The following is a 16,960-nucleotide window of genomic DNA, read 5'->3' on the forward strand; positions in this document are numbered from 1 at the left end:
CTCCTGCGCTGGTAAAAAACCAGGCCTCTCTTTAATTTCTCTTAGAAACTTAATAAAAAGTATTTTGAAATGATTCAGATCAACAGATTCAACCATGATTTTTGATAGTTCACAGCTAAATATGCCCTCTCTCTCATCAACCCTCAGGACTTGGCCTCACTTCCTGCTCTCACGCCGCACTCGTCCCTCGAGAGTACCACCATGTCAACCTGCCGATGAAATGGGCCGATGCTCAGCACTACTGCAGAGTGAAACACACCGACCTGGCGACCATTGAAAGCACGGAAGACGCAAACAGGCTGGACAGACCTAGTTCGATCTCCTCATTGATCTGGATTGGTCTGAAAATCCCAAAATCCTGGAAGGGAATCATGGGCAGTGATGCAAACTCCTGGAGATGGTCCGCAACTGGTGGAACAAGCAGAACTGGCTACCAAAACTGGCAATCAGGTCAGCCGGATCGGCATAACTTCGATCAGGCATGTGTGATCATGGGGCCAAATGGAAGATGGAATGATATTAACTGTCTGGCCAACAGATATTTTGTTTGTTACGGTAAGAACAAATACTGTGTTTATTGATTTAAAGAGTGAACTGAGAATTGAAAAGCAGTGTAGAACTGCATACTGTTGAAAGGTTATTGGGTGTGGTCCGAGGAAAGTTTTATTGGTGTTGCCAAATCAATTTGCAGAATTCCTTCCAGTCTTTTATCTAACATTTTTATCCCCGGTGCACTTTTGAGCCTGAACGTTCGTGTTGTTCTGATATTTGTATCTTTTGTTGATGAACCTCATATGAACGTCGAGCGTACATTCTGTTTGAACTAATGAGAGGAAATGAAGAGAATGAGAGCCTGTTAACTCCGCCTAAATGCATTCATTTTGTCTCATTTATATCTTACATCTCTTTGAAAATGTCTGGTTTTCTATTCAAGATAATATGAGACGATGCGGAAATATTAAAGCTCAACTTATTTTCTTTCAGAAAAATCTGGGTATTTTGTTTTAAAGTTCTTAATAAAATGAGAAAATACTCAGTTTTTATTTGGCCAGTATTTTAAAAAAAAAGGCTTTACCATGTGATTATTTCATATAGAGTTCATTTATTGAATTACCAGAAAACATGCCATATGATGATGTATATCGTTATTGGGATATTAAATTACTTAAATCAGGATATAAAATTTGGCCATAACACCCAGCCCTAACACCTCTCAGTGATGTCACAGTGTACTGACGCACCCTGTAGTCCACTTCTACATCACTACAGCGAGGTGAGAAGTTAAATCCCTGGAGGACAGCAATAACACCTGTTTTTTTTCTAGCTGCTGTTAAGTTGATCACACACTCGAGTCTTTGCAGTAACAGAAGCTTTTCCTTTACTTCTATCGGTAGATCAACATGTAGCAGACCAGAAAGTTTATACTTTAATTAAGAAGAGTCTGAATTGGATGGATGCACAGACTTACTGCAGAACACACCACACTGTTAGCCCGAACTAGTTGACTTTACTAGAAAACCGTGTGGAAACCCGTTGCCTCAAACCATTTAAGTTTTTACAAATGGAGGAACTAAACAGATCAAGTTGTGTTAACATAGAACCTTCATGAATGCAGTAGACAAATGTAAGTCCACATTAGTAATCTTTACTAAAAATCATTAGTTCACTTGAATTATTTCTTTTTAGTGTAAGTTTAATGAAATAACTATTTTAAGTTCAACATACATAAGCATATATAAACAAATCACTAATATAACATTATTTATTGCTACTTAAGACCATTAGTTTATTTAAGTAATGTCTTTACTTTTAATTAAATTAATTATACTATTTGATTTTGAGATTTAATGTATTGTTTCAAGAAAATTGTACAGAAGGAAAGAAATTAAACAATACATTTTAATGTTCCAATGTGTTTTATTTTTTCAAAACATTGCATTGTAACTGTTAAAACTGAAAGAAATTCCAACTTGTCGAGAGAAGAAATGCAGCATTACACAGTAACGGTGCCTTGTGAATGACTATTCACATGCAGACATTACAGCTTGACTGGATAAGGACAGAGGAACTGGGTTAAACATATCGAAACAACTGAACACCAATATGCAGTCCTGAGCATACACTGTAAAACACAAGTGGTGGAACATTCCTACTCATTCAACAAACTTATAACATAACTCAAAATAAGTATCTTAGTAAAACATTTCCTAAGAGTCTTTGGTGACAAAGGGGGATTAAAACCATGTGAGGCTTGGTTTGGAGGGGCTAGCAGACCCCACAGTTGAGGTGTCTCTGCATATAAGACCTAAACAGATAGCAAACTCTGCAATGAATAGTATCAAAAACAGGATTTAAAAAAAACGCATGTATCACACGTATAACACATACATGTTTAGGCTTGTTCAGTAGGGATGCTGACTGTGGCACGCCTCCTGGAGCTTCCCCTGTCTGCTGCCAGGTTGAACCACCTCATTGCTGTTTCACACTCATCATCTGTGGCGGCACGTGAGACATGATTCTTTCGACGGCATCTGTAATCACAAGCAGATCATACAAAATCCCATGAACCCTCAGTGCAACATATAGCAGACATGCAGTCTAAAAGCTAGTGGCTGTCTGGCATGTAAAGGTTTGCTATGCTATATTCAGAGCTAATATATCATATAACTATTATGTAAAAATATACCTTAGAATCAGTTAACCTTTGGCATCAGACCTCAAGAATCAGACTTCAGTAACATGTTAACATCTGTTAAATCCCATAACTCCCTCAAGGAAAACTGTGTTGCACGAGCAGAAAATAACACACAAAATGAAAGATGTTTAGTGTGCAGTGTGTGTCAGACGCTACATTAATTATTTAATTATTTTATGCTTTATGACGGTACATTACCAAAACGCTTGTGTCGTTTTTGACAATATTACAGCTCGTTCAAATTTCCATGGCGTCAGATTCCGATCGCTTCGTCACGCCCCCTTTAGCGTCTGATACCGACGCACAAGGTATCCTTTAGCATCCGTATGAGACGCAGCGGTCTTTCACGTAACTGCTGTGTAAACCCATCCGCGTCATTATTAGACACTCAGAGAAAACGTGTGACGACGTTGAACAAAGACACACAGGGCTGGAGGGACCAACACAGGACTTTTAACCAGAATAGTTATTTAGAAGTTACTGATGTTTGTGACGTGTTTGTTTACATTTTACGAAGTTTACGTACACATTTTAAGCCCAACCATGATGTTTTCCTGATATTATTTTTATTCCCTCTCAGCTGGGTGCACTGCTAACGAACAAGGCTTTACTGACTGACTTTAACCTGCGGTGGAAGACTCAACCCAGAAAACAAGAGTAAGAGAAAGATGAAGCCAGTGCATCAGATGTTCTGTGTGATTGTTTGCTTTTCTATAAGCTGCAAAGGAAGAATGTCTGTAATGTAGATAGATGACTTGTAGATAGATGACTTGTAGATAGATGACTTGTAGATAGATGACTTGTAGATAGATGACTTGTAGCAAATCTTGTAGATCAAAGACGCAAAACAAAAAAAAGAAAAAGGTTGTAATCTTCACTTTGCCGTGCTTTATCTGCATACAAGACTCAATGCACAGCCAAATGTTGCACAAAAGAAATCACATAATACCAGATGATATGCACTTGTGTGCAGTATCTTGTACATTTATAGAGTAACTATATACTGAGGTGAAAAAAAGCAGAGTTTTGCCATCCTCTGGTTAAAAGTTTCCTGTTTCAGTTAAACCACTTAAGGCCAGCAAAGACAAGATAAGCACAACAAATCTAAAAAGGAAGGAGAAGAAGAATGAGTTAATGTTTGTGTCTGCTGTGAGGGATCTTGGTACAGGCTCAATGTCTTGATATGTGAACGACGCCATTATTCATCTCTGGCTCACATTAAATACACCGAGGACACCTCATTGTTTATTATTGCTTATTCTTTCATATATATCTTACTGTATTAATCATGGCCACTGTAAACTTAGTTTATCTGTTTATTTCTGGTTTGTTTTTGTGTTCTAAATCTAGAAGTGATGATGTATAGTAAAACAAAATGACATGCTTTAGCTGTAATTCGTTGCTTTCTGTCATTGCCTACTTAATAAAGTAACAGTTGTTCAGGGATCTTATCAGGTGGCTTATCAAGGTGACCTTTGTCAGTTTCCTCATTTGCATATAGTCAAATATGAGCCTGTTAAAATGCAGCACAATGCTGGATGCTCCTCAGAAAGGTCCCCTTAAGATGGGACTGATTCCAACTTTGGGAAATGTGCTCTAAACAGTTCAACCCAGTGATTAGCTGTATTTCCCACAATGCTTTTGAACAAGAACTATTTTTTTCATAGCTGCAACTCATTGACCAGGTTTAAACCATGGCTCAGTAACGTGTCCTGTATGCACGTCATTTGTTTAAGGGGGGAGTTCTGCTTTAATGTCTTTAATTCATTATATTTCTAAACATGTTTTTTCTTTGTGAGACTTTGCTTAATCTCCGGCCAATCAAATCGTCACAATGTTTAATTTCCTCCATGAAAAACATCGTAATTAAACACCGTATTCCACATTGCATTGGCCAATGAAACAATAGGTAAAGAAAAATAGCTTTTGCAAAGGCTTTTTGAAATTGTTTGCTTCCACATAACATCCAAAAATGTGCTTCTTTACTGAGCAAACTAAGTATTCATCAAGCCGTGTAGAGGTTCTCTGCCTCCACTACAGTTTGGGTCTACAGAAAGCATATATTAACAAACATAATGTATATATCCAATGTTAATCTCTGACTGTGAGGTGAAATCTACAAATTTAGGTTCAATGTTATAAAAACTAGATGTATCAGTTTGACTCGTGTCATTTCTACTGTTGAAAAGTTTAGGCAGTCCTTAATGCAAAACTCCACTTAATCCCGGACAGGTCAGATGACGGGTTGGCTGCAGGTCAGAAAATATAACTGCCCACATTATATTCCAAAAACCTGGCAACTGTTCATCAATCAGCAAGTATGGTCTTGATTTTTATTTGTTTAATAAGCTAAAACTTTAAAGAGGAGTTTAACTTACAGAGAGCCCTTTTAAACCTGTTCATTGCCCGTCATCACTGCTGTTTGTGTGACAGTGAGAATAAAGAGATATATTGCTCTAATAAACAACCCCTCAATGGTGCAGGCTCCAAGTGAAGGTTTACAACTGGTTGTAAAGAAACAAAAGGAAAGCTGAGGATCTGTTGGGAAGTCGGTCATTCAGTCTACCTACCATTTGGTGCGACGCCATATTTGGACAAAATGCTGGAGAACTGCACAAAATGAGGAGCAGATGAAAAGGATTTTATAGCTTTAACGAAACCAAGATGTGGTTTGTTTTTGTGTGGTTTTGTATATTTGGGGTAGATTTCCTTCATGATTTTGACCAAATCAGGACAAAAACCTAAATAATAATAAGTAAATCGGTCTTAATGGTTTAGGGTCAGGTTATATATAAAGTGAACTATATTATATTAATATTGAGTATAATTATATTAAAAACCAAAATTTGTAATTATGAGAATCCGCCAAAGCGTTTGTTGGCTAATGCATGTTTTATTTTAACGTAAGCCTTCCCAGAGCTTTTCTAGATGTAAACAAGCCCCTAGGAAGAGTGCCAGGCTTTGTAGCAAACAGGCGGCAACCTCCGGTTCTGACAAGAAGTCAATGCTGAAGTAAACCTGCATTCTCTCTAGTGGCCATCAGGGGGCGACTCCTCTGGTTGTATAGAAGTCTATGAGAAAATGACTCTACTTCTCTCTTGATTTATTACCTCAGTAAACATTGTAAACATGAGTTTATGGTCTCAATCTCTAGTGTCAAGTCTTCTTCAATACAGCATGATGTTCATTTAGTAAATGATGGTCCATTTAGAGTCAAACAGACCATAAAGCAGGGTATGATTTAGGGCGGGGCTACCTTGTGATTGACAGGTTGCTACCGCTATCAGAGCCATGCATGGCGTCTCTACGTCACTCCTCCAGTCCAAATATGGTCACTTTAGTTCATTGGTTGTGTAAAGCCAAGATGGCAACGGTCAAAATGTTGAACTCAAGGCTTCAAAACGGCAGTCCACAAATCGATGGATGACGTCACGACTACATCCACTTCTTGTATACCGTCTATGGTAGCGTATATATATTTTTTCCCATAGACTTACATTTCGAAACAGACGTCTGTAAAACAGCGGATAATTTTTTTTAAATCAACCGCCCAGTGCGAACACATGAAAGGCCCTCATTTAAATCACTATGTCCTAACATTTGTAAAATGCACTAGCACATAGCTGAATCCAGAGAGGTTTTCCTTCCTCCGTTCATCAAAATAAGCCCGATAAGGTGGGCTGGGAAGCAGGGTTAAAGGAAACACTTGTGCACTTGTTTTTTGGGCCCAGGGTTGCGTGAGAGCGCCGGAAGATCCGAGTACTTCCATTGGAAATTTGTACTTGGAAGTCTTAACTTTTTCTTGCTTCACGCACCGCGGAGCAACCCTGTTGCATGTAGGAATGATGGGGGGCGCCGCATTCAATGCTGTATCAAGTTCTCTTTATACATCCATGGAGGTATCCAGGACTGTCAGGGTACAGCCAGACTGAATACAACAATACCTCACACATCAGCCACAGATCTGTGCCTCAATCCAAATGGAGTTTAGTAATAGTTGCTGGTAAACACTGTACCTGTTTAATATCAGCACGATAGCGTTGTCTTTGCGAGGACATTAGCATGTTTACATTAGAATTACCTCAAAGCACCCTAAGTACAACCTCACAGAGCCGTCGTTTAATCAGAACAAATCCGTACGTCACATGCCACAAAATGTGATTGATGAATGGCTGAATAGATGCACTCCTACCACAGAACGATGACAATTGACTGAGTGAACATTGGAAAGAGCGATCACGATGGAGAGCAAGAAGAAAAAGAAAAAAAAATTAGAGCGATGCTAAATGGGACAGAGGGAAGAGGACGGGGACGAGGAGCCGGGGGAGGACGGATGAAGGAGGAGAAAAGGAGGACAGGGGAAGACTGGGACTGGGAGGGAGGTCCAGCAGCAGCAGGCTGCAGGAATGTTTCACATGCCTGTCCTCTGGATGACCTGGCCTCCCTGGAGTGTGGGAGATACTGGGAGTAATTAGCCTCCTTTAACATTGGATCTGTGCTGCCTCCACGCCTCAATGGGGTTAGCAGTGGCATTGAAGGAGATCAAGTGTATTTATATATTCAAACAACATAGTTTCGCCTGTGATCTCTTTTTAATTGATACATTTTTAGACGATGTTTTTAAATACTTTTTCTATGTATTTCTTTTTTTGTTTTTTTTGGGGGGGAGGGCTTGGAAGTTGTTTTCAGTCATTTCCAGTTGATGAATGCTGTTAAATTGGTCCATTATTCCAAAGTGGAACAGATTTCCTTCCCCCTACCCACCGACCCATCTTGCAGCTGACCTACTTTATCTCCCGGTAGATTTAATTATGGATCCTCCTGGCTGCAAATATTTCTCACTTAAAGTCATGGATCAAGAATTGAAGTGGACGTAAATGAAGAGAAACAGAGCCTAAAAAGTATTGATTTTGTAAAAGGCCACATGGTTTCAATCATGAAATGCCAATACGGGAACATCAGTGTTAACCTGCTTTGGTTTGATGCCCTTTATTTAAAACAGGAAAGTGTCCCTTTATTTAAAACAGGAAAGTGTCCCTTTATTTAAAACAGGAAAGTGTCCCTTTATGGTGAACCATGCATCCAAAGCTAAAAGCCTGAGTGTTCTCCAGCATAATGACACTAATCTCACTGCACTTGAGTGAGTTTGGAGGGGAGCAGGAAGAGTATTTCACTTATATTTCCGAATAATTTGAATATCATCTCATAAGAACATTGCAACCACTGGGTCTTAATGAGGATTAAGATTCTATATGCTTGTTTATGCCTGAACCAGATGTTTACATATCATTTATTTCTATTGCTGCATATTCTATCTGGGTGTATTTGATCTCTGCTGCACATTTTGTAACTGTCTCTATAGACACTGTGTCTTTAACTTGTAGTCCATCATACCTAGGACTACAATCCCCTTGAAGTTTTGCCACAAAACTACAACATATGTACTCTTCTATGTTAAAGCTAAGTGAGTGAATTCCTTGAATCTTTTGTGTTCTTGCCTTGAAAAAGTGACAATATATCAATAGGCATGTTCTGGCCTAATTAAAGCATGTTCAGTTCACAAAATGAGTAAATGTGAAATAATACTCAACTGAGCATTACATCGAACAAGGGTGAACATTCTATAGCACATAAATTATGTAGTTTGGTAGAATTCCTGTATCCCATCTCCTGAATATACATTTCTCAGAACATAAACACACTTGAGTTTGATTGTAGAAGGATTTTATTAACAGTAAATATCTTTATGGTTTATGACTTTCTCACCCTGTAGAGGTGAATTAAGCCTAATATTGTATCTTGATCTGAAAGGAGAAGAAATCTTTGATGCATTCGCATTTACAGGCTGATAATAATTGAATACTGACCTTCTTCACTATATATGTATGGTTGTTTCAAGTACTTTTAGGCTCCTTTAAACTGAAGAAATACTTCACATTTTAAAAATGCATCTAAATGTAGCCTTTAATATTTGTAAGTGTGTAAGTGTATAAATGTAATGTAGTAAAAGTATTGTCTTTTTATAAAGCACCTTGGCATAAAATGGAAATACTTGAGTAAAAGACAAGTACCTCTAAACTGTACCGAAGTGCCGTACTTTTAATAAGATACTTAGTTAGCTACATAACACGGTCAACACTCGAATTGCATTATGGGGATTGTAGGCGCCAAATTCTGAACAGGAAGAAGATTACTCGGAATAAAATTTCTCGAATTATGCTGCTTTCCATTTTATACTTTTCAAAGTTAAACTTCTGACGGTGGTCGGTTACTTTTACAGTATTAATACTTGTACTTGAGTAAATCACTTCGGTAGGTGTTTCCAACCGGCCGACTTCCACGATCAAATTGCATTGTGGGGATTGTAGGCGCCAGATTTTGAGCAGAAGAAAGACCATAAAAAATATATATAATATCTCTTGTTTTTTAATGCTCCAGATTGTATACTTTTCAAAGTTAAACTTTCATCGTGTTCGCCTACTTTTACAGAATAAATAATTTTTACTCAAAGTAAAATAACGGTTTTTGTTTCCAACCGCTGCCGGTGACGTCACGCCACGGCTGGGTCATGTGAAGGCCAGCAGCGGAGGCGGTTCACCGGGAGTTCACTCGCATACATTAGGTAACACCATCGCTCGCTCTGACATAACTAGTATGAAGCAGGGCCGAGTTGAGACATTCGTCAATAAAGAGGAGATAAGAGGAAGAAAGTCCCGGGACTAACTTTGTTATGCAAAACAGCCTCAGAATAAACCTGGACGCGTTTAACCGCCAGTGGCTGTTCTGCACAGCGACATGCGAACACTCTCTGACCGTCTGTGACGAAACATAGGTCTGCACACGCCCCTCTGAATGCAACACGCATGTTTTACTCTTAAAACACCGTTTGCATCAAACTCAAAACGGAGTAAGGAGGGGGGGGGGGGCAAAAAAAAACCCCGCCTTTGCTGTGAAGGATTTGCACATGCGGACAGGGTCTCAGTCGCGGAGACCGAAACCTCGAAGATGTTTGACTATCTGGAATTTCAAGCTTTCGGTCCCGGAGAAGTCCTGGACCTGTACGCGTCCACGTCCAGCCCTGCGTGCATGCTGCAGGACCAGGACCAGGACCAGGACCTGGCAGCCTTCTTCCCCGAGCTGGTCGAGGCGGACTGGCAGCAGCACCGGTGCTCGCAGTGTAGGTGGAAAACTACATTTTTAAAATAATTTGCATCAGTGATGTTTTGGTGGCCTCCATAAGGTAAACATCATATTATTTTAAAAAGAGAAATGAATCATGTTACATCAAGTTTGTTGTAGTTATATGGCCAAACAAATTAACTTAAGGCTTTTCAATGTTGTGCTTGACACCCTCCTCTATACACTTTAATTTATTGGCTAAACAAAATCACATCAGGTGAGTTCAGTCAACAAGAATTCATGCATCTACTAATTAATACAATTCAAAGTGCTTAACAGAAGACTGACAACGCTGATAATAAGATGTGAACAAATGTGAACAGCAAAACAATCTGAGCCTAACGCAGGTAACACATAACAATGCTGAAAATAAATAAATAAAACAAAATAGGTTTAAAACACAGTCAAATAGACACAAACGAATAAAATATCTTGTTGAGCATGAACACATTTAAATAAATGATGATTTTAAAACAAAAACATTTAAAAAAACATAATTCTAAACAATATCCAGGCTAAAGGAGGTCTATTTTAAGTTTACTTTGGAAGATATCAACAGTTGGAGCTGACAAACGAACAAAAGAATATTAGAATAAATACAAAAACTGACTTGAAGCCATATTTGAGTTTTTTTCCTCTAATCATGTCTGAAGGACTTTTCCTTCTGCTGTAACAGTTCACTTTAACCCCTCATTTAACATTTATAAGCAGAATATAAATGTTTAATTGATGGTTTCATGTAAGCAGATTTAAGTGTTTATTCATTTATTTGTCAACAACCATAACTCACGTGGGCACCCATAACACACAATGAATGAAACACAGTTTTAATAATATAAAGTAGACTTCATAAGAGATGTTATAACTGTGACAAATACTGTACAGTATTACAAACTTTAAAATGCTCTCATGGTCGTGTATAACTACACTTTAGTGTGTTACAACACATTTATTGATTGTTTTATAAACTGCTTATGAAAGTCAAGTAGGGGAAAAAGTAAATCTCGTGATCAATGTACTGCGATGCCTTTCGTGGTGAGTTCAGAAGCTTTTGTTTTTCACATAATCATCAGTAAACAGGGAGCTGTGCACAGAGCGGCTCATGGCAGTGTGGTGGTCTGTGTTTGGGACGGGCCGGTCAGTTTGGGGTCACCGCGGGTTCACCGGACGGTCACCGGCTCAGAGGAGAGCCAGACTGTTGTCAGTGGTGGAGGAAGTACCCATATATTATACTTAAGTAGAAGTACAAGTACAACACATGTAAAAACAAGAAGACAGTACAAGTAAAAGTCCTGCATTAAGATGCACAAAGAGGTACAATTATTTCACATAAATATTAAAGTTAGTCATTTAAATGAAAACACAGTGTCGTAGAATTGCTTTCCCTCATTCAATAGATCAAACAATCTAATAATCTAATAATGTCACATGTAATAATATATTATCAGCCACAGGGGCCATTTTTCTCAGAAGTATTTTGTGAGTTTCTTACTTACAGACTGTCGCTGCTTTCACGTCTCAATACTGAAAGTATTTTTAACCAGTAAAAGGAGACAAAAGATGTACAAATAAATAACCCAAAGCTGCAGGCAACTGTTTTGATAACTAATATCTTTGGTAATTTTTCAGGCTGGTTGCAGCTTCTCAAATGTGAAGATTTTAAGTTTTTCTTTGTCGAATATGACGGTAAATGAAATGTTTGTCGGTTATTATTGTTTCTTCAGAATCATTTCTGGACTCTGTGAAATTATTATGAGCGTGTTTCACTCCTTTTGACATTTTAGAAAATAATCAGTGGAGAAAATAAGTGAATTCGTTGTGAGGGCTGCGACAGAAAATGCTTCTTTTGAATTTTGATTTATGGATGTTGTATTTAGCAACAAGCAAAGTGAGGTTAATCACAAAAAGAGCTGCTTTCTTCACATGAAATTTACTAAAAATATCAAGCTCGTATGCAACTTCTTTCACATGCAAGTTGACTTTTTAAACTTTTATCCCGCAGGCTCCAAAATATGTTTGATTTAAATGTTAAAGGCATTGTCGCGTACATCACACAACACCACCTAAATTGGGACGGGGGCCCCCTCTTTCTCCCTTCCCCCGACCAAATGACTGCCACTGCCCCACCGCACACACTTTCTGTTTCTTCTCCCTCCCTCTCATCAGTCAGCTGGGCTCGTGGCATGCTCCGCCATTGTTTTGTGTTCGGGCTGATGGGGGTGTCCTCGATTGACCCGCTGATTCCAGGTTCAATTAGAGGCCACGGGTTCGAGGGGATGTAGATGAGCAATTTTTCTCTTTTTTTTTTTTTTGTCCCCCTTTTTTCAACAACGACTTTCTTCGTTTTCTGTCAGCGGTGGAGGTGATCAGAGAGCCGGCGGGGGAGGCTGAGCGAGCCCCCACAGACCGCAGCAATTCTCCTCTCAAAAGCGTCTGTTGAAGTTGAAGAGGGTGGACTGTTGTGAAATGATCAACTGGAAAGATTGAGATAAACGCTTTGCCACAATAGGTGCAAATGTGTGCATGTTATGGAGAAGTAAATTCTACGTTGACTACATTTCCAAAGAGCCGGTTTGTGATCGATGAGTCCTGCTTTCTCTGGACAGAGCGCCTACTCTCTTATTCATGACACAGTTGGGGTTTCACTCGAGAATTTTGGTTTCTTAGTCCATGAAGGACAAGTGCAGATATGTAACTCCACATTTTCAATAAATGTGAATAAGTGTTGTCGTCTCAGAGTCTGATAAAGGCCAGGCGATAAGCTGGAAGCCAATGAATGCTGAGGTGTCTTAAACCTGCATTCTCTCTACTGTCCAGCAGGGGGCGACTCCTCTGGTTGTATAGAAGTCTATGAGAAAATGACTCTACTTCTCTCTTGATTTATTACCTCAGTAAACATTGTAAACATGAGTTTATGGTCTCAATCTCTAGTGTCAAGTCTTCTTCAATACAGCACGATGTTCATTTAGTGAATGATGGTCCATTTAGAGTCAAATAGACCATAAAGCAGGGGATGCTTTAGGGCGGGGCTTACTGTGATTGACAGGTTTCTAGCACGGCATTGTCTGGTCTGGGAGTTGTCCGTGTTTTCTTCTTACATCTTTAACTCTTTGAGCATTTTTGTCCCCTATAAATGTCTTATTAAGCGGTCGGTTGTATCTCCACCCTCTTCTGTCACTTTTGGTCCAAAAAAACAAGATGGTGACGTGGTGGGCATCGCGGTGACTACGTCCACTTCTTATTGATAAGAGCTGATAAGATCAGTGTAGATTCACATGAATGTCCTGCCCAGTAACAAGAGGACTGTGAAATAATTCTCTTACTTGTAATTATTTTGGCATAAAATGTTCCTATTGTCCCATAATGTTGCAAGTTCTGTATGAACGGTACATTTTGAATGTGATTTTGAATATTTTCCCACTTCAAATGAAAGTACATATTTTGAATAAATAGTGAATGCCCTATAATGATCGATTGTCCATAAAATAGAATAAAAAAAATGGAGAAAGATGCCTGTTAATATCTCCCACAGCCCAAGAAGACGTATTCAAATTGCTTGTTCAAAACCCAAAGATATTCTGTTTACTATCCTACTATTATGCCGCTGTCATGAAATCAAGTGCTCGATCAGATTTCTTTGATATTAAAACCCAAAAGGTTCAAACTTATAAGTGACAGTATGTTACATTCTCCCTGTTGTGCTTGTTAATGAGTGTTTTTTTGGTGTCAAATTGTGTGTTTGCAGCCGTTGAAAGCCAGAGTTCCAGCTCCAGCTCAGACGACCTGTTCGCCAGCCCCGCCTCCCCGCCGCTGCCTCCTCGCACTTACAAGCCCTGTTTCGTGTGTCAAGACAAGTCCTCGGGCTACCACTACGGCGTCAGCGCCTGCGAGGGCTGCAAGGTAACATGTCAGGCCTGTGGTAAAAAATGTAAAAATAAAATACCCTTGCTCCAGGAAAGCAAGGGATGAAACAGCTGCTCCAAAGTTCATTATGTATAATACATTTTTACAGCACGTTTTAATATCTTCGACCCTTCTAGGACCGTGTTTTGCAAATTAGCTTCTGCTTTCAACACTACTTGCATCTGATAGCTGTTTTCAGTTTGCCTATGTATATTGTATCTCTCCTCAACAAATACACCATGAATAAATATTGATTGCTCTATTTGCTCAGAGATAACACCAACATCACTACAGTACCTGAACTTTGTCCTGGTAAACATGTTGTTCAGTCAATATTTCAGCAACAGTGACTTCCATCTAGACAACGTAAACACGCTGCTGTAAACAATCTGACTTGTGTAATTCCAGATGTGTATCTGTGTTGTTTGTAGATGTTTTCACCACATTTCGAGTTGTAGTTTGTGACGTTATTGCAGAATCACACTGAGTTTTTGCTGAAAATCAAGCTATTTAAAAGCACGTTGCCTGATTCTAAAGTATAGCACACATACACATAACAGTAGCTTTATTCATATCATTGGAACCTGCTATTATTCCCAATTCAACTGACAATAAAAGTATCCTAAAGGTTTCTTTTCATCTGTAATTTTTGTAAACATTGAAATAAAAAAGGCCTGTATTATATTCTACAGCCAGTAGAATCCACTTGGTGGATTGGCACAAAACCTTTTTACAGACATGATCTAATGTTTCCTAATGACTGACCATGAATGGAGTAAATATCTGAATGCATAATATGTTTGTACAGGATGATTAGTTAGTTATTGATTACTGTATTTGGAGAAACATACCACTAATATCACTGTAAACTATCCAATTTATAAAAGTAAATACACCTGTTTACGGTGTCAGAACGATTCCAGATGACATAAAAAGGTTATTTCATACTCATGGTAACTTGAATGAATAATATCTTCTCTCCACTCTCCCCGTTGCCTCTGCAGGGCTTCTTCCGCCGCAGCGTGCAGAAAAACATGGCGTACACCTGCCACCGAGACCGAAACTGCATCATCAACAAGATCACAAGGAACCGCTGTCAGTACTGTCGGCTCCAGAGGTGCTTCGCAGCGGGAATGTCCAAGGAGTGTAAGTATCTGATCCACGCCGACTCAGCGGGGGGCCTCGTGAGACACTGAGAGGAAATGATGAGGCCTTCAAGGACAGAGAAGACAGGAGATAGCGGACAGTGGATTGTAGATGTCATTGATCAGATAGAGGAAGATATAAGAGGTGACGGAAGGGTCGGTCTCAACTAATTATCAACTTAAGTTTATCATTAGCAATGCCCTATCCTGACCCTAACTACCCACGTTCAATGCCTAACCTTAACCATCGTTAAGGTTAATCGTCTCTGCCTCAACCGTCGACTGTATATAAGACGTGGACGTAGTCGTCGTGACGTCACCCATTGGTTTGTGGACTGTCGCTTTAAAGCCTTGAGTGCAGCGTTTTGGCCGTCGCCATCTTGTTGTTTTTTTTTGCAACCAGTGAACGGAAGTGACCATATTTTGAATGCGGAGGAGTGATGTCGAGACGCTGTATTCTGCTCTGGTAGCGACCTGTCAATCACAGTAAGCCCCGCCCTAAAGCATACCCTGCTTTATGGTCTGTTTGACTAAATGGACCATAATTTACTAATGCTGTATTGAAACTAGAGATTGAGGCAATAAACTCATGTTTACAATGTTTACTGAGGTAATAAATCAAGAGAGAAGTAGAGTCATTTCCTCATAAACTTCTATACAATTAGACTTGTATTTTTGCAACTAGAGGAGTCGCCCCCTGATGGCCATTAGAGAGAATGCAGGTTTAAGGCCCTTCAGCATTGGCTTCACACTTCAGAAGCCGCCTGGCATCAACCAGCGCAGGACCAAGAAGAGTCTTTATTTCATGTCCTGCATGAAGCCAACAGCTAACATGAGGTGCCATTGATTTACATCATGATGAGTTCAGGTTCAAATATAGTTTTGGCGAGAAAATTGAATAAATACAGTTAAAGGATATGTTTTCACAGCAGTATAAAATATATAGTAGACAGGGAATTATGACCCATTTAACTTCCCAACAAAAACGTATGGACAGAGTGTATGTTACAGTATATTGGATTTACGGTTTAACTTTTATTGTTTACCGTGGTATCGATAATTGTGTAATTTCACTGGTATTTGTACTCAACTTCTGGCATCGTGACATCCGTAAAAAGAACCTCAGAAAATGTTCAGACAAAACTGGTATTAAGAAGTTATGATTTCACTGAAATAACCTGTTTATGATATGCATTCTCAAATGAGTCATTGAGAAGTTCCCAGTGAACTCAACCTAGATAACCGAGTGTGTGTTATGAGCAGCGATGGGGCGGTAGTGAAGGATCCACCCACCCACATGTTCTCATTGTTGCTGGTCCACACACAAGCATTACGTAAAAACATCACATGTAGCAGACAGGTGGATGCGATGTAACTGCTCGCTGGCCGCGTCAGTTAGTCCGTGTGTAATACGATCTCACTTGGAGTGTTTACGCAATGACGACTGAATGTAGGCCATCCAGAGATGATGAGGAGGAGGAGGAGGAGGAGGAGGAGTGGGTGGTGGTGAGAGAGCGACAGAGACGGGGCGGTTGCATAATTCTGAGCATGTGTGTGTAGCAGCCTGAGCCAAGTCATCGGGACGCCCTGAAACGTGTTGACACCGTTAGCGAAGTGATTATGAAAGGCCAACCTGGTTGGGTTGGGTTAGCCTGCTTCTCATGCTCCCTCGAGGAGCAGTTAATCCTCACAGCTTACTGCCAGCTGAGTACATTGGAGGCTGTGTTTTTCTACCAGAGAAAGAGTTGCACTGAAAGCTGTTGGCGTTAATTTCATTTTAAGTCATTTTAGAGGCTTTACAAACCGTTCACCTCTATTACTGAACGGGTCCACCAGGCACAGACACAAAGGCCCAAAGTGTCATGGCCTCAAACTACAAAATGTCAACAACAGCAAAAAAGTAAAACGTGTGTGTATGTATGTGTGTATATATATATATACACATACATACACGTTTTACTTTTTTGTATATATATATATACGTGTATGTGTATATATATATGTATGTATATGTATATGTATATATATATATATATAT

General features: G+C 39.4%; 1 protein-coding gene across 2 annotated transcripts in view; it reads left to right on the forward strand.

Annotated features, from left to right (window-relative positions):
• Positions 1 to 9,424: 9,424 nt before the first annotated feature.
• LOC116394450 (retinoic acid receptor beta-like) overlaps positions 9,425 to 16,960 on the forward strand; it is a 15,135-nt gene continuing 7,599 nt past the window's right edge. For both annotated transcript variants that reach the window (XM_031867542.1, XM_031867543.1), the window contains exons 1-3: positions 9,425 to 9,872; positions 13,620 to 13,774; positions 14,782 to 14,923. In XM_031867542.1, the coding sequence (XP_031723402.1) occupies positions 9,548 to 9,872; positions 13,620 to 13,774; positions 14,782 to 14,923 (622 nt within the window). In that variant the 5' untranslated portion in view covers positions 9,425 to 9,547. The remainder of the gene's footprint in view (positions 9,873 to 13,619; positions 13,775 to 14,781; positions 14,924 to 16,960) is intronic.

This window comes from Anarrhichthys ocellatus, unplaced genomic scaffold (assembly GCF_004355925.1).
Source record: "Anarrhichthys ocellatus isolate YVR2014 unplaced genomic scaffold, GSC_Weel_1.0 scaffold39, whole genome shotgun sequence".
Classification (NCBI taxonomy): domain Eukaryota; kingdom Metazoa; phylum Chordata; class Actinopteri; order Perciformes; family Anarhichadidae; genus Anarrhichthys; species Anarrhichthys ocellatus.